Source organism: Bactrocera oleae, chromosome 4 (genome assembly GCF_042242935.1).
Source record: "Bactrocera oleae isolate idBacOlea1 chromosome 4, idBacOlea1, whole genome shotgun sequence".
NCBI lineage: Eukaryota > Metazoa > Arthropoda > Insecta > Diptera > Tephritidae > Bactrocera > Bactrocera oleae.
The window spans coordinates 42,256,192-42,277,218 of NC_091538.1; the positions used below are offsets into that span (position 1 = coordinate 42,256,192).

A 21,027-nucleotide genomic window follows, 5' to 3' on the forward strand; every position below is an offset into this window, starting at 1 on the left:
TTGCTGTTGTTGTAGTAAATGCGCACATTAGTATGCAGCAGCTGGGCCGCTAGTCTGCAGTGATTTACATGCCAACGCTCGTTTTGGTATGCAGGCTCTCAGCTAGTAAGCCAGTCAGTGTGTCAGTCAATCAGGCGCTCAGACTTGCGAGTTAATGGCATAATAATAATAATAAATTATGCGACGGCGTATTCTCGCATATAAATTTGCTGATATTTTTACTTTTGGCTGCACTTGCGGTTTTATTAACTGATGACTCATAACTAAGTGCTTGACCGCGTTTTCATATACAATTTTTTAAGAATGCATTTTAAACAATTTGCGAATAATTAAGCTAATTATAGTAGAAGATAAAAAAGTTAATTAAGAATGCAAATAACTAAATTATGATTTAATACAAAATTTAAAATTTTCTCTACTTATATATTATATAAACTTATATAGAAACACGTATCAAGCTTTGCCCGAATAAGCTCCTAAACTACTGAACCAAATTAAATTAAAATTAAATTAAAAGATAGGATAGTTTATATCTCAATTAAGTTAAAAAGTGATAAAAATCCATAAAAAAGATATATATGGCCAAACATTAGCAGGTGCTCAATATTCACAAACAAAAAAACAAGAAAAAACGTATACTTTGGCTACACCGAATACCTTTCACATATAAAAAAGTTTCTATAAAAAAACTTGATTCCGATCGTTCAGTTTGTGTGGTCAAAATGGTTTTTTCGAATATTACACCGTTGTTTAATATAAAAACACATGCCAAATTTCGTTAAAATATCTCGTAAAATAAAAACGTTTTCCACACAATCACATATATTTCATTGCTAACTTTATATGACAGCTATATTCATATTCATGGTTCGAAATCGACGTTTCCGGCAAATGAGCAGTTTCTTGGTGAGAAAAGAACGTGTGCGAAATTTCAGACGGTATCTCAAAAAATGAGGAACTAGTTCGAATATAAACTGGATTGCGGTTGCCAGCCTGGATACTACAATAGTACTTGCAAGAGAGTAGAAGACATAGATAACAACTTTACAAATTAAGAAGACCTTTTTTTGCAAGAAATTATAAAGTGACACAAAATGAAATAGAACACTATGAAGTTCATTGAAATAAAAAATTGTAATAAACGTTTGTCCTAAAATTAATAGATTCCTGTGCGTTGAAAATCTAAGTTGTTCCAGTTGATTAAATTAAATTATAATTTACTAACTGTCGACCTGTAATTATACAGCTATTTGGCAAAATTAACACTCATAAATATTCGTTTCATAATATTACAATTTTAACAGAAAAGCAAAATTATTCCAAAAATTACACAACAGAAAATTATGGCGGGAAATTAATGTTATTTGAAAATTGCGATTACACAACACATTTAAAAAACAAAGTTTGTTTTGGTAAATTTTCAATTGGAAACGTTTGTGAATAAATAGAAATATATATATATATATACATATGTATATATTTCCTTTGAATATAAGATAAGTATTCCAACTCCAAAATTTGCAAAATCTAATAGTTTTTGACATTTCTCCTATGGAGAGGAATGGTAGCAACTATAAATAAACAAAAGAAACCGAATGGCCACTTATTTTTCTGTGACTGTCAGACCATAGCCAATAGTTTACTACAAATCAAAGCTATTCTTCAAGTTTGATTTAATTTTTTTTTGCTATTTATTTCATTTTTAATATGTGACGATTTTAATTTATTGCACTATTTTTAAAATCCGTTGTTTTCTCGACTTCTGGCTAATTGCCAGCAGAAAACCACCTAAATGTCGCTTGATTACTTAAAATTTTCCGAATTCATTTGTGTGAAAGAATTTTTTGCGCATACAGTGTTAAAACTGCATTAAATAAAAATAAAAATTAAAATTTTATAAACATATAATTAATTTAGCTGTGGGAAATTGCGTAATTCTATAATATTGTGTAACGAAGCATATTTCCTTGTTAAAATTAGAATAATATTTATTATTTTTGAATAAAATTCGAAAATTTTAAAAAAACATTTTATTGACTGCCATATTTTTTCCTGAAAGTAGTACATTTTTTTTAAATTTAAATTACAATAAAATTAAATATTTTGCCTGTAAGAACACAAAAAAAAAAGATTATTGAATGTTAATTTTAGATGGAGTGCCCCATATATATATCTCTCTACTATATATAAAAGTTTTCTGCTCCTGTCGAGAATCAACTAACATAAGAGCGAGCTAGCTCGCGCTCGGCGGGGGGCGGACGTAGGCGAGCGAGCGAAGCGAGCGTCCCGGAGCTCAGCGGAGGGCGCCTAGTATATATATATATAAATGTCATCTATACACAATGATCATTCTAGCACTATAAAATCATGTTACCACATTTTTATTTGTTATGTGCAAAATTATCTACCTAAAACTATGTATCAACATTTTACTGACTTATTAAGATAATTATATTGTACGTAAATGCCATAATTGGGTTTTTAATCAAAATACATAAAATTGTTTTTTTTTCCAAATATCAGGAATTTATAGTTATGCACTCTCTTAAATTTATATGTGGTTTTAATTTCTTTCTAACCACACAAAACCAGCACATAACATTTGTTATTTGAAAAAGCATGCTTTATTTTTTTGGCCCAAATATATACTTTTAATCTTTGCGGTTTTACAGCTTTTTGCTAAAAACGATTATTGGCGTGCTTTGTAGTTCGTTTATATCAATGCTGCATTAGCATTATGCCATTTTTCATCCGTCTCTCTCGCCATTTTAATTTCAGCATTAAATGATTGTTTCGCATTAATTTAAATGAAATTTATTGCTATTTGCGAAGCGCATTAAAAATAAATTAAAAGTGTTTCTCACGGTTTATTTGTTCACAAACTAATAAAATGCTAAACAAGGAATTTAAAATGCAAAAATATTAATATATTTTCATATATACATATGCAGATATAGATTTTTATGCATGTAAACTTATTACTGGAAGTAGTTGATACGATATTGTTGACATTTCTGAGTAATGGAATGATTAGAAACAACCTATATTGGGTTGAAATTTTCGAAATTTAAAAGTGGTACTAAAAGATTTGGTCTTATTCGTACACTAATTGACATTAACAATGCACAAAGTAATCATTATGCTGAGTTTTTCCTTTCTTAGTAAACTTATTTCTAGTAGATACTTGCAAAAACTCCTCCCACCTCCTTCATCTCTGATTTACGATATCCGCTTGAAGTAGAAAATCTTTTAAAACAACGTCATAAATTATTTTTAAAATTCTATTTTACGGTTTCATAGTTCCGACAAAAATTATTGAGATTTCCGACCTCCACATGAATAGGCATTAGTCAGAGCTCAAACTTTTACTTCCTAAAATCGGTCTTAGAAGCTGCTTCGTTGGCTATATTTAAAGTAGTTCAATTGGAAGGCTCTATTTTAATATTGCGAAAAAAATAGTTCGATAAAAAACGTAAATCGCGGCAGCGCCGACTCATCCAAAGGAAATTTCATAGTATCGAGTAATTTGGCAGTTGGTTGATTCGATATTTCGAAGATTCGTTCAGCCAAGCAATTTCATCTTCAATGATGGGTATTGAGAAATTCTCAGTCCAGGGTAGATCCAGTTTGCGACGAAGTCTGTAACACCTGGAAAAAAACGTCGAAGATCCTATAAAATATATATGTATGGTATATAAATGGCCATCATAATGAGCTGAATCGATTTAGTCATGTCCGTCTGTTTATCCGATCTATGCGAACTTGTTCCTCAGTTTTTGAGCTATCGATCTGAAAATTTTTCAGATCGGACGACTCTTGCATATAAAAGTGATACAAACTGATCGATCAAAATGCAGTCCTTGTATTAAAATTTTTTTTATTTGATGAGATATCTTCACAAAATTTGGCGCGAATTCTTGACTAAGGTAACGGTACAATAACGATTAAAATCAAGACAAAGATCTTTTTATACCCTTTTATGCTGTAATTAATGCACCTGTAAAGGATATTTATTATAGCTACGGTGCAGTCGAAGTTAACGTTTTTTCTTATATTTCTAACACGACAAGTTTTATTCTCTTATGCAATTACCCACTTATACCAATAAAGATTTGATTCATTTATGAAATATCTACATATATGGAATTCGAACAAAGAAAGGGTAATTCTTTATATTTAAGTAAATACAACATATTATATAAGCACATAAAGCAAATACTTTTAAAACCTTTCAGGTACAACAAGTAACCTAAAAACCGCGATGCTAGAATAAAACCAAATATATATAATTTATAAAAAGTAGCCTGTTAACTATTTTTACCATTTGACCTGATTTTGTTTCTATTTTTGGAATGTTTACGTTCGCAAATCTTACATTAAATGGCGTTGGGTGGTATTATTGTATTTATGGTATATAGTATATAAGTATTTTCGTGTATGTACGTCAACTGCCCAACCGTAGCATTCCAATAACTTGATTAATTTCAGCTTAACTGTCAAAAACGAATAACCGGTTCATTTAACCGAGCAGCTACTAACCGCAATTCGTGTCGTCATGCCGCCGCATTTTTTATAAATTTTCGCGCGTTTTTTACAAAACCCACACATACAAACATAGTTTAACTGAGCGCATAAATCACTGGCAAAAAAATTCCACTTCCAAAAATACACAACACTTTTATGACTAGTTTTGCTTTTTATTGTTCTCGCATGTGTGAGTGCGTTGTTGCATTACTTGGTGTATTTGAGCATGGAGTTTAATACCTAAAGTGCAATTGTTGCTACGCTGCCAATTATGCGGCTGCATACAGCTGAATTTTTTGCATTAATGGAAGTCAAGCGAGTCACAGCAGCATTTTCAGCTAATTTAGCCGGTTTGAGGCAAACAAGTTTTTGTGTTAATTTAGCGTTTTTTTTAACTGTTACGTGATTTTTGTTTATAAACAAATTTTTCGAAATCGACGGATCGTGCGTGTAAGCAAAATCGATAAACATACAAAATCCACCAAAATAAAAGCGAAAATGCTTAACAAATAACAATAATTTAAAAATTCGTATTGAAAGTGAAGTGGTCGCTTTTGTCGTGCGGTGGAGAAACGAGATTTCTGAAAAACACCAAAAGAAGGTGTGAATAAGGGAGAAGTTTAATGGTGTTGACAACAGCGCTTAGTGTTTCTGTGTATGTGCTTTTTGACGCTTTCGCAGCATAATTTTATATGCAAATTAGTTGCGGAGACAAACAGTTCTCGCACACAACGAAATTGAAACTGGCAAGAATTTTCGGTGTCATCACTTTGAATGTATTATTTGTCTTTTAAATATTTGTTTTAATTTTTAAGTTTAACTTTGCCATTAAATTATATAAGCAAATATATATGTGTATGTTTGTATGTGGGTATGCTTGTAGCGATGATATTTTTATTGCTATGACATCATGTGTCAAGCCTGTTGGCTGTGACGACGTTGACGCTTGTCATTGACAATTTTTGGAAGGTGCTTTTCGAACGGTGTTTGTTGTTGTTTTTCACTTGTTTTAAATAAACTGAATATATCTCTTAGCTTCTTTGTTTGCTTGAAGGTACACATATTATATCTCGCTGTCAATTGCATCTACCTACAATACCAACATATATATTATATATATATATATACTTATGTATACATAAATAGTACGTTTAGCCTAAATCCGCTGGTCATCTTCCTCGTTTCCCATTTTTAGCTTTGTCGATATTTGATTGCTTTGCCTTTCTCATTTATTTTTCATGACTCGCATAAGCTACTTTTAAGCTACACATATTTCAGTTTCGATTTTAGTAGTAGTTATGGTATTAATTTAAATGACAATAAGACGCAATATAAGAAAAAATAAATAAAAATTTGTAAAATTATTTATAGCTTGTTAATGAGTAAAATAAATTTAATTAAAAAAATTTGCTTATGATAAAATTAAATTTAAAGTTTCCTAACTAAATGCCCTTTTATATATATTTCACTTTTAACGGTTTTGAAGACGCTTAGAAACCACACATAAAGTTCACAGAAAAGAAGTATTAACTTGTTTATTGGAAAATACTATAATAACAAAAAATTAGTACCTTAATTTCGGTATTTTTGTCATAATATTGTTATCAAGCGATGACCGTTGTGTAGTTTTGTTAAATTCTAAATATAATGTTTGGATCTTAAGGTAAAGTTTAGGGTTCTAAAACTATTACTCAGTTGGGAAAAAGAGTAAAAAAATCGTCTCTTGTCCGTTGCACTGTAGTGTCAAAGCGTTCGGGTTAGTAATCTTTAGCAAGTTAAATTTTTTGTATTTTTCAGTTGCCAGAAATATACGATTTTTTTCGTTACTTTTTTTGTATAAAAAATTACTTTTTGGAAAATTAAAAACAAAAGTACGTGTAAAAATTGTATATAGATAATCTATATATATATAATAATATATATATAAATATATGCTACATAAAGCCTAAAAGAAGAAGAAGCTTTGATTCCGGTTTCCATACTCTCATAATAAATTATCCTGCTTACGCCTGTTTTGAAGGCCCTAGGCTGGCCTAAGTCTCCTATCGGTATTTTGTACATGACTTTGGTATTTTCATCCATTGATATATTATTCGTACACTACTACTTTCTATACGTAGTTTCTACGTAGTACCCAACAAGACTTTTTGCAGGGTAATTAAGAGAAAATGTTAATTAAATAAATAAGTAAAGATTTTGATTACAAACTAATTTAAGACGTACAATTTAAATGCTTTCTCAGATAGTTGCAAAGTCGTTCAAAGACCCTCAATCATTCTTCAAACCGACTCAGTGCGAGAGTGAGAAATGTGATTATACATATAAAATTAATTAATTAATTAAATCATTAAGCATGACTACGTTATTTTTTCTGAAGTCAAAACTTTAATATTTCTCATTTGATTTAAAAATATTTAATATTCATATTAACAATAACAAGAAATGGTAATGCGCCTTTGGAAATCTGAAATGTCAATTCTGGCCAATCAGCCTTGTAATGTGTTCGCTCCACTCGCGCAGTCATTTAAAATTATCGCGATTGCCTACAATTTAAATGAAATACAAATACAGTTATTACCATCGCAATGTGCGCTTTTATCACAATAATTGCAGTGAGTAATCGACACAAAGAGAGAAAAAAGGAAATCTCATTTATTTACAATGCAACAGTCGCCGCAAGAGAAGCAACATTATCAGATGACCAAATAGCCGTAGACAAACAAATTAATGTGTTTGTGCCTGTGTATGTGTATGTGTTCAGGGTAATAATGCAAACACTAGCTTTCAAAATATATGTAGACATGTATATACAAATTAACTTAAATGCATGAATACGTAATATTTATAAATATTAAATTCTCATGCTGTTATGTTGCAGCAACAACAACTCATAGCTTGTTGGCTTTGTGGCCGACGCAGCAAGGCGGGTAGAACCTGCTGGCCACATTTTAGCGCCATTTGTAATTAAGCGGTGTACACAAACAAGTTGCAGCGTGGCAAGGTGCCTTTGGGGAAGTTATTCTGCATACGTGTATGTGTGTATGTGTGAATGAGTCCCGGCAGAGAAATGCAATATTTCGAAATTAGTTCGTTCAATGCCAGTGTATAAAACCACGTGGTTTGTATAAAATTTTACTTTTCGAATATATTTCTTATATATATTGGTTCAATCTAACTATAACATCTTAATAAAATTTCTTTCTCAACGCAAACTGCTCCGAATCCGGCTGAAGTTCATAGGTTCCGGCTGAAGTTCTAGCTTCCTGCAGGGATGCTGCCATAAGAATTCACATGTAACATTTATTCACAAACAGCACTTTAGCCGTACCGTATGCCGCGTTTGATTACAAAACTGCCAGCGTGGCAATAAACCAGGTTGCCAGCTATGATAAAATCGCACATTGCAACCGGCCAATAGTCGTAGTAAATAAAAATAAATGCAAAGATATATTTACTTGCATCGCAATAACAAAAAAAATCGAGTGAGCGCCACAAAAGCCAACAACTTTTGCCAAGGAAAAACATATTTTAATTGTAAATCATTGCGCGAATGTAGCCGCAAATGCCACAAGCGGCAGCAATGCAACCCAAATAGCAGCAATGACAGTTGCGCTCAACTGTCTCTTTTTTCATCTTTTAATTTTGACTACGCTTTATGCTATTGTTGTTGTTGATGTATGTATGTTGCTATGAAAAGCGAAACTATGCAGCGATTGCGCGCCAAACGCTTCGAATTACGCACACGCACACAGCGAAAAACAAACACTTGAGGACGCGTTTCAGACCGCACATGACAACCAATAAAATAAAAAGCAACGATGGCAACAACAGCGGTGGTAGCAGACATTAAAATGCACAACAGCGACATATTTGTTACATCAAATTGTTGCTCAGGCCAAATTTGGTTGATTGGCTGCATGACCGTCGATGTCTGCGGTAGCGACGCCACATGCACCAAATAGCATTTAAGCTTTATCGGTGGCTCAAGCGGTCAAACTTCTTTGTTTTTTGTTTTTGTTTTTGCAATTGTTATGTTTGCATTGTGCAACTGGCATTGTGCCGCAAATTCTACTATTCGCTGTTTTGACTTACTTCGGTGAGTGATTGTTGTTGCACCAAATATTTTCCAACTGCAGAGTTTATATTTTGCTTTAACTTCGAATTCGTCGACTTCTAAGTCAAGTGCTGTTGAACATACATATATATACGCATAAGGTAACTATTTTTGCTCAATTCGCAATTAAGATTGTGTCACTCTCCTTCTTTGATATCATTTTACTTTTAAATTAACCCAAAAAAGGAAAAAATTTACTCTTTTCCCATTGCTCCGCTTATAACAGGTAACTAGGTATAACTGTATGTGCACGAGCTTCGAACCCATTCTCTACATACCTTAACCAGATTAAAAACAATAGGTAAATGGTTTTAGGAAAAGTATTATGTTAAAACCAGAAGATTGCAGCTGGCTTATGTCTGACATATCCATTTTCTTTTATATCGGTGTTTTATATTAGTTCGTTGGAGAGAAGTTGACTTCTATGGAGTTCCTTACTGACTTTACCTCATATCTCTAATTTGATTCCAAAAGTGCCTACTGGTGATGCTCTCATGTCTTTACCGATGTATTTGCTAAAGGGTGTTTTTTTAGACATATGGTTTTCAAGATGAAATAAAACGCATATAATTTAATATTATGAGAGAGGCCCAATTTTCAATCGATTTTTGCAGCAATTAGGGCCGTATCTAAGAAATAACGCGCCAAATTTTATCTTCTGGAACTAAGCTAGACAATCGACTTCACAGAACCCCACAAAAAAGTGCAGCGGTGTTAAATGGCACGATCTTGTATGCCACGCCACGGGCCCACGACGCGAGATAATATGCAATAGCGTCTTCGGTGCACTCTGTACGGCGTGTATGAGGATCTGCTAGAGTAAATGTTAAACAAAACCGAACCATGGTTGGTATTCATTATGAAATGATAAACCAAACTGAGTATAATTTAAATAACAGCTATCAAAAAGACTAACTCTGAGATAGGCAGACCATAGAAGTCCCAATTAGCTACACAGTAGTACAGCTATTTAGTTACTCCTAGTTATTATTTATCGATTGTGTGACTGTACGGTCTAATCATATGATCGTACTATCTTATATCTAATTAAAACATTGCTTGCTTCGAGTAGGTTCGATTTTACTGTTTCATTTATGGCAGGAAATAAGTTAGCTTCGATCTGCGATTGAACTCTGCCTCGTTTGTTATTCCCGCAGCATCCTTTGCTCTTCTTAAGGATAATATGATCACTGCTTCATATCGGCATATGCAGCAAAAATGCTGCTGAAGTTGAAAAACGCCACAAAAAAGTGCATCCCTCTGTGTTCCTAAATTGTCACAGGCATTGAAACACGCTGTAAATGAAAGAGAAAAGCAAAGAAATGTGACAAAATGCAAAGCTACCCAAGCACAGAAACAAAAAAACTGAGCAACTATAAACATGTGCCTCCACTTTGAGGGCTGAAAACAGAAAATGCTCTTGCGCACACGCAATTAATCAAAGGATCAAGAGTGACACACAAAAAATACAAAGCAAAACATATTAAAAAAGCGAAGCATGTCAAGCACGCAAGCAATGAAAAACTGTCACTAAAACAAGCGAAATGCGAAATGTTGCAATTTTTCGCACTTCTGCCGACGACGACACGCCGTGGTGGCACTGTAGCGGCGTCGGCTTAAGCCACTTGACAAACGCGTTGCATTCAAGCTTGCGGTATTCCTGCCACTTCATGCATGGTGCTCGTGCGGCATGCATGTACGCGTGCGTAAAGTGTCACTCAGTGGCGATGTGGTGGCGTTTAATCCACCGCCAACTCAAAATGCGGTACGAATAGTTGCGGCAACTTACGTATTATTCATCCTAGAGGCGGCTCCAAATGATACCACATGCGCTAGCAACACACATGTCTTCTCTTTGTCGCTTGGTGGCAATGTTTTTGGCACTTTTTTGGAATACTTTTGTGGATTGTAATTGCTGTTTTTGGTGTTGTTTTTCCTTTTAAATACAGAAGTGTTTCAGCGCTTTGCCTTTTGGCTGAGTGTTTGTTTACTTTTTATTAATTTTTAGTTGAATGTGAGCCTCCCTTTGCATTTGCCTTCGCTTATTTTGACACGTCTTTCAGCGCAAAGATTCCTTTGCGTTTCTTCCAATTCTAGAAATGTTATATATTTAGCTTCTTGCACTAATAAATAACAATGGCTTTGTGTATAATATAAATTTAGAACAGAGACTACTATCGACGCCTTTAAGTTAAGTTTGGCGAACCCTTCACAGTGGCAAATAACAATAATCGGAATAAATATTTTAAATGATTTGAACAATCGAATATATGTTAATTTCGTATTGCACTTAAGCTTGTGTAAGCCTTACATACTAAGGATAGGGAGCCTGGCATTTTGGATATAATATAATATTTTTATTTACATTTGTATTTGAATATTTTTTGCTTTGATATTCGCAAATCTGTTTCTTCAGGACCTTCATTTCAAAGTCCTTTATTAAACCACACCACTTTTAAGTCTGGATTCTTTTTTTTGACGTCTGCCTGAACTTCATGCTCCAATTTTTCTATTTTGATATTCATTTTCTGTGGCCACAGCGCGCAACCCATCGGTGTAGCAAATATCAGCAGCAACCCACAAATCCCCGTTTGTAATGGTGGGTTCAGCCACGGCAGCCGATTGAGTAACTTGCCTGGCTTATCCAACTTATCTATTAGTACCGGTGTGAAGGTCATACCGGGTATGGCCATAGCAATGCGACTCAGCACGACCAGCGCAATGCCGGTGATGGCGGCACGCTTTGACACGCCCACTTCACGCCCCTGCTCATTCAGCAGCACCACGCCATTGCGAATTTCGTGTGAACGCATCATAGGCACATTAATGCAATTCGCCGCCGAGATGGCCACGAACGGCACCAGACGTCCAATAAGCGGTGGCATATTCGCTGTAAGGCGATTCAATGACAGGGCGGTGCCCAAGGCGCCACCTGTACCTAAACAATAACACTTAACTAAATCGCCAGTGGTGAGCTTAGAAGAACCCGAGCGATTGGTATAATTCACTATGGCATTGAAGGTCTGATTGAACCACTGCCAGAAGACAACGGCGCTCGTACTCTTGTGAAAAGAGAGCATACAGCCCGTAATAATGGTGTTCATGGGCATTTGCGCCGACATGCGTCCGATGAGCGGTGACTTTTCGCCTGTTTCCGGATGATATGCTGAATCGTATATATATTTAGCATGCCACAGTTCGTCAAGTGTGCTTACGTCACTCGTTATGTCTTTGCCGGCGCGGTAGTTCCTGACGATGCGTTGCGAACGCTCTAATTCGGCGCTGCTAGTGAGCAAGTTTAACGGATTGGTGAGCAAGAAGAAGTGTTTGAAGCGTCCAATATACGTGCTTTGATCGAATTTAGGCTGATCTATATCGACTTTCGGCAGCGCGGACATGTTGCGGACATTAATTGAAATCTGTATTTGTAAATATTTATTTTTCTTTTTGAGGTTTGACTCTCGACTGCGGCAGTCAGTTTTTTTTTTCATTTACACAAATTTACATTTCGAATGATGTTGTTAACAAAAATAAATATCGAATAGTTGCCTTTTTCTATTGTTTTGGGATTGTTATGAGAATCACCACTCGCTTAATTAGTTAATTACCTTTAAGACAGTTTATAACACTTTTCTAATACACCGTATTTTGTTTATGTTTTCAGGTATGCTTAACCTTCAACTTAAATATACTGGTTCTATTTATTATCTATAGTAAGTTTTAAAGCGGAGTGTGATTCTAACAAAAAACACATCTTATAAAAATGACGATAATAAATTCAATGCTTAGTATAGGTTTGCAAAGAATGCATAAAAAATTATTGTATTTACAATTGACTTAATTTTTTATTTATTTGTTATCCCAAAGACTGGATTAAAGAAAAATGTAATTCCCAAATACGGTTTCAAAATGTAAAAAAACTGAAAAACAAAAACAGAGGCTTAAAAAATAAATGTAATCCCAATTTTATTCCTACTCCGCATATAATTAAGAATTTAAAAAAAAACTTGTTGTAGAATTAACATTTTTCGCGTTTACGTACTTCGTGCTCTACTATTTAAAAATGGATCTCACACAAATCCATCATCTTCAATGCTCTATAGCACTGACTAGCAAACTTACACATTCAAATTAAAAATAAAATCTTCAATTCTCAGTTTTGAATGCCAAATATCTTACAAATTGGATTTTTAATCCCAACCTTGGAACAAAAAATTAAAATTTTCCTTTAAACCAAAATTTTGCGATTAAAAACTTTAAATTACGCTTACGTTATGTTTTTATTATTTAGTTTTAGGAGAGGTTTTTGGATTAGTAATTTTGCACCACTTAGTGACAGTAGACCTTAAACGAAGTTAAATAGAACATTTCTATATAATAATTATTTATATTTTTATATATATAATTATTAATAATTTAATATAATAATATAAAACATTTTCTGGCAGCAATTTTTATATTTTTAGTTTCTAGTTTCTAGTTTCAAAATGCTAAAAATAACATAAGCTATTATAATATATTTACCCCGCATCTATATATTCTACAAACTGGCATACATTTCTACAGTCTTAGTCACTGCTGTCAGCTAGTCAATTTTAATAGATAATAAATTTAATGAATAATTTTATAATCAAACAATTGTCGTAAACGATCGCGTATGATTCGAATAATGTCGGTGAGTTCAAGGCCAAGCAACATGTTGTGCTAGCAACACACTCGCATACTAGCATCTGTCAATACTTCTGTCATTCAACGCAGCCACTCAATTCCATTTTTATTATCTAATAATTTTATATATATAAATTTTTTCTAACAATTACACAATTGCGCACCGAGCAATTTGGTGTTTTTGCAATTGATAATGGTGACTACAAACATTTCCTTTGCAGCTATATTAAAGTAAACGATTCTGGGTACGTACAAAAACAATCGCATGTGCTTCTGTACTTGGTGTTAATCGCTAAATATTTATCGGCTTCACTCAATAATTCAGTCATTTTTGGACGCTCTCACACTCCGTGCAGCATTCCCATTCAAGCTTTCAACGCTGCAATGCTGCTTTTTAAAGCACCAAGGCTATCAATTATTCTATGAACTTGCCTATGTGCATTTGTGTGTGCGTGTGTACATTTTAGTCAGATAATTTTAGTCATTGGTCGGTAAAGAAGCCCACTTACACAAACAAACATGTGAATTTACGCAAACAAAAATGAACACACCGAGCAATTTAACGAGGTGTATGCACCTCGTGAAGGTATCCCTCATAATTAGTAAAGTAAATATTTACAGCGGGTTTTGTGATTTTTTTTTATTCAAAAAAGGTGACGTACTTTTTTGCATAGGGAAAACTTTTCTGGGTTCGAAAAGAGCGTTTTATCGGTCAAATTATTTCCTTTATGCAAATAAAAGTTTGAGCAAATTAATATTTTAGCTGAGCACTTGGGAATAAATTTTTATTTAGTATTTGCGCGTAAATCTTGTGCAAACACATCCATATACGTATGTACATATATAATATGAAACTTATATATGTATATCAGAAATTAAAGGAGTGTTTTTAAAAGATGGCTTTACCAAAATTCGACTAGTTTTACGCATAGAGCCCCACCTAATTTTTTATTTTACTGTATACAACTTAACACAGTTGAATGACAAATTACTCATCGAGCAGATATTAGAGAGCGTTTAAGCGAATAAGCATTCAGTGTTATATAATGTTCACATTACCTTGAATTAGGCATATACTAAGTAATTTCGCCTTGTGAAGTATATCAATAAACTATGTATAAATAATTTCTGCTATAACCAGCTACATTCAGCTTTAGCTGTAATGCACTCTATACAGTTGGCAATCTACTCCTTAACTGTTTAACGACAACCAACCCAATAAAACCTTTGCTTGAATTTTTCCAAGGTTTTAGTCATTCTCTTTCGTGGCCCCCTATTACGGGCGAACTTTGGGTATAGTTACTTTCGGAACAATCATAAGAGCTCGGGAGCTTTGACTATCATGGCTTTCTAAGACCCGATGCAACCAGCCAGACAGTAACTTTGAGCTCTTCCATTGTGCCTAATCTGCCTTTGTGACTGTACTTTCTGCAGCTTTCCGTGCATTACGTATTATAAATCTGAATTTTGTTGCTAACATTTTTTTAGTTCCTTCTGGCCCCAATCTTCTGTCGATGTTATTGTCTTTAATCGGGCATCTATAATGTCTTCTTTACCCTCAGCGGGACATGATTACTACCACTTAAAATCTGGATCTATCCGAATAGTTTATTTTGTAATGTCTATGACTTTATGAGCTTTCTTGTTCCTGTGTCACTCAATTAAACAATCAAAATCATCAAAGATAATAAAATTGCAAGAAAAAGTAAAAAGAATTACTAATATTAAATTTTTAAGTTTTACTTTAAACAATTCTCACTAACGAGGTATTTTATTGCAAGAAAAGTTTTTGTATGAAAAAATTTTTTATTTGAAAATATATCTTTACAAAATTTGGCGTAAGTTATTTTCTAAAGCAACGCTACAATCTTTAAACCACCTGTGCAGAACGGACCATTATAGCATATATTTGCCATTCAAACTGACCGATCAAAATCAAGATAAAGGTCTTCATAAAATATATTTTTGCCGTATTCAGTAACCCTTATCTGACTCAAACCGTTAGTAGCTTACGTTTTCAAATTTAGTTATATATATAGTTGCTATAAAAAAGCACCCACCTCTTCGGTGGAGCCGAAGTTAACCATTTTTGCTTGTTTTTAATAAGTTTTAATCTAACCTATACTTGAAATAAATTAAAATAAATATAGTACTTTTGTGATAGGGTTGTATTACAATGAAATCGCTTTGAAACATGAAAATTTACTTTAAACCCTTTTGAATTTACAGCGAATAAAAATTTGCTGCACTTGTACCTTACGGCATACTTTATATAATAAAGTGGTGTGTGTGAATGCCACAAGCGTTGGGCATGTAGTGAGTGCCCTTAAATTTTCACTAAAATGAAAAATCAATTTACCACCAGTGTGGCATGCCACAACATGAACATGGAAATTTGTGAACGAAAAGTGCTTTTTGCTAGTATAACGGTACATTGATATATACGAGTATGTATTTCAGCATACGAAAGAGTTTTAAGCAATCATAATGGAATGAGTGCCATTAAACGTATACGAGCATTGTCGTACACCCACTCGGCTTCTGCGTCGGTTTGCCTATTTGCCTTCTCGCCACCTCAACATGCTCATTACGAAGGTAAACAAAAGTTTTATTACCTTTTTATGGCTCGACTGGAGTCGCAAAGTCGCCATCTAAGTCAACTTGTAACCGAACACGCACAAAGGCACTCACTTACACATAGGTATATACAAACAACAATACATATTTACAAACGAATATGCAAACAACTGGAAAAATTATTATTTTTGGTAGAGTTGGAGTTCTATAATGTATTTAACCCAGCTTTTATTGCGCTGCCACAACATTCGCTAACGGGGGTTGCAAAAAGTTCCGGGAAAATTGTGTAGTCGATCTTTAAAAGGTTAAGCTGAGTGTAGGTTGTTATTTACGTTGTTGGGAATAGTTTTTTTGTGGTCGTTTTCATGGTAAAGAAATTCGAATTTGTACAAAAATTCAGCATAAATAAACACTAACTAAACACGTGTTTTATGTGTGGCATGTTTGTACGTAGGCGCCACACGCGTATCATGCAGCGCCAACAGTTGCCACTGAGCGCAACAAAAGTGTGTTTGCATTTTTTTTTTAACAAATCGCATTCAGTTCCGACAGGCTGGCGGCACACTTGCGTTTCAGCCACAAATGCAAAGTCAGCAAAAAATAGTTATTCCAATATGTAGCGATTAATGTTGGCGGGTGAATGTTCAAATGTCAGGCCATTGACAGAAACTGACACCGGGACCATAAAAAGCAGAGAATATTTGTAAATACGGCAATAAAAATTACCGTAAAAATTTAAATTATGCAGTCGCTCGGCATTTATTTGCGGTAAAACAGGGAGTTTGCAACAAATTAAATGCATGTAAGAAATATTCAAAATTTTAGACAATGGGAATATTATGGTATAGTATTACATTTTGATGAACAATTTTAAACTCCTATTTACTTATTTTAATTACTTATACAATTTCTTAAAAGAGTTTTGGATTGCATTTTAAAATGGAAAATTTTCGTAAACAATTTTGTGAACTTCAATGTGAATTTTTTCGGTTCAGCTTAGTTTATTAAATTTTCAAATATCTAGATTTTGTATCTAGTAACTTAAAATGCATACACGAATATCTCAACTCAAAACAAGTAAGGAAGGGCTAAGTTTCGGTGTAGCCGAACGTTTCATACTCTTGCAAAGTCAAATGGTATACCCGTTTGAGAAAAAAAATATTAATACTCACTGGCCGACATATTCGGCATAAAACTGGTTAGAATAACGAAAAGCATTATTAGTAGTATATGGAAGTTGAAGGTACTATTAACCCGATTTTATCAAGTTTTGCCAAAACCAGGGTCCAGGTTCAGTACCTAGAGCCTTGAACAGTTTTAGTTCGATTTAGACAATTTTTTGTCACAAGGTGGCATACTTTAAACGCATTCTTCACGCAAAGTCTCACCCCGGTAAAATCATTTTGCTCGAATTGCATTGTAGAAAGTGAAAGAATCAGATGGAATTTAAAATGGTGTTGTATGGAAAATAGGCGAGGTTGTAATCCGATGTTTCCTATTTATACACTATCACATAGAGATATGAGAAGAAAGTTATAATCCGAATTTGGTTGAAATCGGTTAAGCGGGCCCACGATATGGGTTTTCACTTAAAAGTAGGCAGTGCCACGCCCACTGTCTAATTTGGACGCGCTTCTCACAACGTCATCTCATACTATCCCAGAGATAAAATTTAATGTCTTTGGCGTGTTTAGTGCTTGATTTATCGCGCTTTTAGTAGTTTTTAACAGTACCGTTATATTGAGAGTGGGCGAAGTTGCCACCCGATTTCACCCATATTCACCATGTCGATTGAGGTGCTATTATAGCTTGAGCAACTTAGGAGATATGTACATTAAACCTAATAGGGAGCGGGACCACGCCCACTTAAAAAAAAATTTTAACTACATATGCCCCTCCCTAATGTGATTCTGAATACCAAATAACAGTCTTGTATCGTATTGTGGAGTTTAGTTATGGCAATTTATTCGTTTTTGAATAAAGGCGTTTTATGGGCGTGGCAGTGGCAGTGGGACAATACCAACCGTCTTACGGTCCCAATAACCACGTGTACCAAGTTTCATAACAATGTCTTAATTTTTAATCAAGAAACAGAAATAAATAGTAATGTTTTTGTGTCAAAAATGGGTTGAATTCGATCAATACTTACTTTAATATAAAATTTTGCCAACAACTGAAGTAATTTCCCGGGCTGATCCTTGCAAGCTGCGAGAGTACAAAATGTTCCTTACACCCGAACTTAGGATTTCAAAAATTAATTATTTTGTCGCTTTGTTCATTATCGTATATGACTTTTCTTCTTGACCAAGAAACATTTTTGTCACTGACTCATTTCCCAAGCGATTTCTCACCTAATTTAGTTACTACTATATATACAATACTCTAAGCACCTTTTAGCAAAATATTACCTTAAATGTTTTTATTTTTACTTCATTTGGTGCCAATTTTTTTTTTCAAGCTTTAAGCGCTCCATAAACACCCCCTATTTATTAAAAGTGTGTGTTTACTTTATCTCCTATCCACAACTATTACACGCCATTTCCGGCAGCCGCTGCCCGAGTTGGCTTGCAGGTGACTGCACAGATGTGCCCATTATGTATTGATTTTTCATTTTTCCTCTATGCACGGCAGAGAGAGTGAAAACGAGGTGGATGTAATAAAAAAATTAACTTACCTCAAGAAATTAACACAAGCACATATGTTGACGTTTGTATATTTACTTATTTCTTTCCCCCATATGCGAATGCCTGCATGAGCCTGGACTTGTGTCTGTATGTTTCGTACCTAATACTAATTTCTGTTAAGTAAAGCGTTTTAATTCGGTTTATAATCTGGCACGAGAAATGATGTTAATGAAGTTGCTTTGACAGCGTGCCGGTGGAGCTGATGTTTAAGAGAAGGTTCTTTTTGCACTTTAAAATTAAGTAACGTAATGCTGTGTGGAAATCATGATTCGCATTTGGACCTCGTTTAATCAATTTGAAGAGTTCTTCTATTAAAACACTTGATTTTCTGGGAGCATGTTTTGATTGAAACTACAGAACTACAATAAATTAAATTTTTAATTTTTTGGTTTAATTGCTCATGAAGAAATTCAATATGAACTTGCCAAATTTTCGGTATTTGCCTTAAAGTTAAAAACATTAGCATACTTTATGGCGTCAAAGCAACATCTTGCGGCACAGAAAATTTGACTCACATCTCAGCTAACATCGAATATGTAAATTTTGAGGTTAGATTACCCGTTTGGTTGCATATAATCTTCCTCAGCATATGGCTGTATTGCATATTTATAGGCGCTTATAAAGTCGCGGTAATAAGCAACCTACGTTTCTCCCTTTTACTAGCTCATTTTCAAGCTGTGCGGATTTTAAAAGTCTATTAGCATTTAATACATATAAACTTGTAATTATATTCCAATTTTTTTGTATGTAACTGCAGATATTAGTATGCCTTCTTTTGGAAGGAGTGCCAAGTTCCTGCAACGTGTTTTCGATGCTAAAATTTCATGGAAAATATATTGTGGTTCTGAATATTAAAATATTTGTGTAGCAAAGTGGGGACGACACCCGGGGTATTTGTATTTTTATAAACATGTGTATAACAGAGGTTTTCCGCATTTTTCGGCGGGTGAAAGTATGAGCAAATTCACCTTGTAATTTTTTTTGGATATACTGGGCTATACATGAACATTTTGTTGTTTTTTATGTGTATGGGGATGAAACTTTAAACGCAAATTACTGTAAAAGCATCCTTTCGCCACATATTCGCCTAATATTATGCAAGCCTTAAACGAGAATGGTAAAAAGGTCGCTAAATAAAGTTTTCCCAGCGCTTTCGTTGCATATTTTTAGGCTACTTATGTAATACAGCACATTTACTCGTGCGTGTTTAGATACTTAATGCATTTAAATGAGAAAATTATGAAGTACATAAGCATATGTGCAGTTTTCTTTTAATCGAAAGTTGCCCAAATTCGAATTATATGATAATTTGGGATATTCATAAACTCTCTACAACTTTCTACACTAATCTTCATATAAAAGTTAAAGTTTAGATATTCAACTGTTACCGAAAATATTTTAAACTGTAGCATGTTAATATATTGATAAATGTATATATATATATATATTTTATATGTTCTTTTTACGCATAATTAAATTCCCCCACCTGCGCACTGCACCGTCAAATTGCACTTCATTTTAATAAATTGCATACTTTTATGCGCTCTCATTAATATGTGTGTTACAGTAACACTTCAGCTTCATTGCCAGCGGAAGTTCATTTCCGTCACTGCTGCTCAGTCCCGCTGCGGGCTCCCCGCCAAAACGGTTTGGCATTTAGGTACGCGAGTGCATATGCTCGTCGCCTTCCTGCAGTTCACGCCAGCAGCTTGGTATTTTCTTGCCAACATATGTCGCTGCCAACTGAAGAATCAAGTGTTGTGCTTAAGTGCTCCGAGCATAAAGCATAAAAGTAGGCTGTTGCATTTTCGCCCTCTACCCAAAAAAGTATGCACTTGCATGCAAAACACTGCTCGTGCCCACTCGCACTGTTGCACTTACAGTCTTGCAAAATGTGGCACACACGGGCGTGCCCGCTGTGTATCACTTGGCTTTGCTACATCAATTAACAGCAGCTTCATGCACTTCACTTGAGTCTCAAGTGTGCTTAATGATGCTCATCGCTTGCATTTTGTGCACTTAACAGTATACAAGCAACACATATGTGCACACATATGAATGTATTGTGTTAGTGTCTTTTTTGAAGCATACGTTTGGGCGCAACAGCACTTTATTTTGCATGCATACAAAATATTATAAGATAAGAAATCACATCGCCATTGATTTTAGTTTAAGCAGAGGCGTTTGCCAAGAGTGCCACATTTAGGCAATTCAAGTGATCCGTTGCAAATTGAGAATTACAGATTTAAACTCCTAATTTAAATATTTTTGGATTCTTTTGTGATAATTGGATAACAATATTTATTGTAATCTTTAATCATTAAGGTTAAATTTAGACTCCAAAAAATACTTATTTAGTATCTTATATATTGTATGAGAACTAAGGTCATCAATTACAATTCTTTCGGCTGAATATTTTATAAAGACATAATATTGGTAAAGTAAAGAGTTCGTTCGGTT

General features: G+C 34.1%; 2 protein-coding genes and 1 non-coding gene across 3 annotated transcripts in view; 1 reads left to right on the forward strand and 2 right to left on the reverse strand.

The window, feature by feature from the left end:
- Nucleotides 1-21,027, forward strand: part of luna — a 355,849-nt gene that overhangs the window by 182,425 nt on the left and 152,397 nt on the right. The gene's annotated exons all lie outside the window — the stretch shown is intronic.
- Nucleotides 9,702-10,533, reverse strand: LOC106615731 (uncharacterized). The gene is made up of 2 exons (XR_011395995.1): nt 10,428-10,533; nt 9,702-9,933 (listed from the first exon to the last, which is right to left on the reverse strand). It is a non-coding gene; the product is annotated as an uncharacterized protein (transcript).
- On the reverse strand, nt 10,859-12,134 carry LOC138855612 (sideroflexin-1-3-like). Its single transcript, XM_070108336.1, has one exon. It carries the CDS (start codon nt 12,127-12,129, stop codon nt 11,065-11,067), a length of 1,065 nt encoding a protein of 354 aa, XP_069964437.1. The 5' UTR covers nt 12,130-12,134; the 3' UTR covers nt 10,859-11,064.

Coding starts and splice junctions, on each gene's coding strand:
- LOC138855612 (XM_070108336.1), bottom strand. CDS start 12,129: ATGAAAAAAAAAACTGACTGCCGCAGTCGAGAGTCAAACCTCAAAAAG.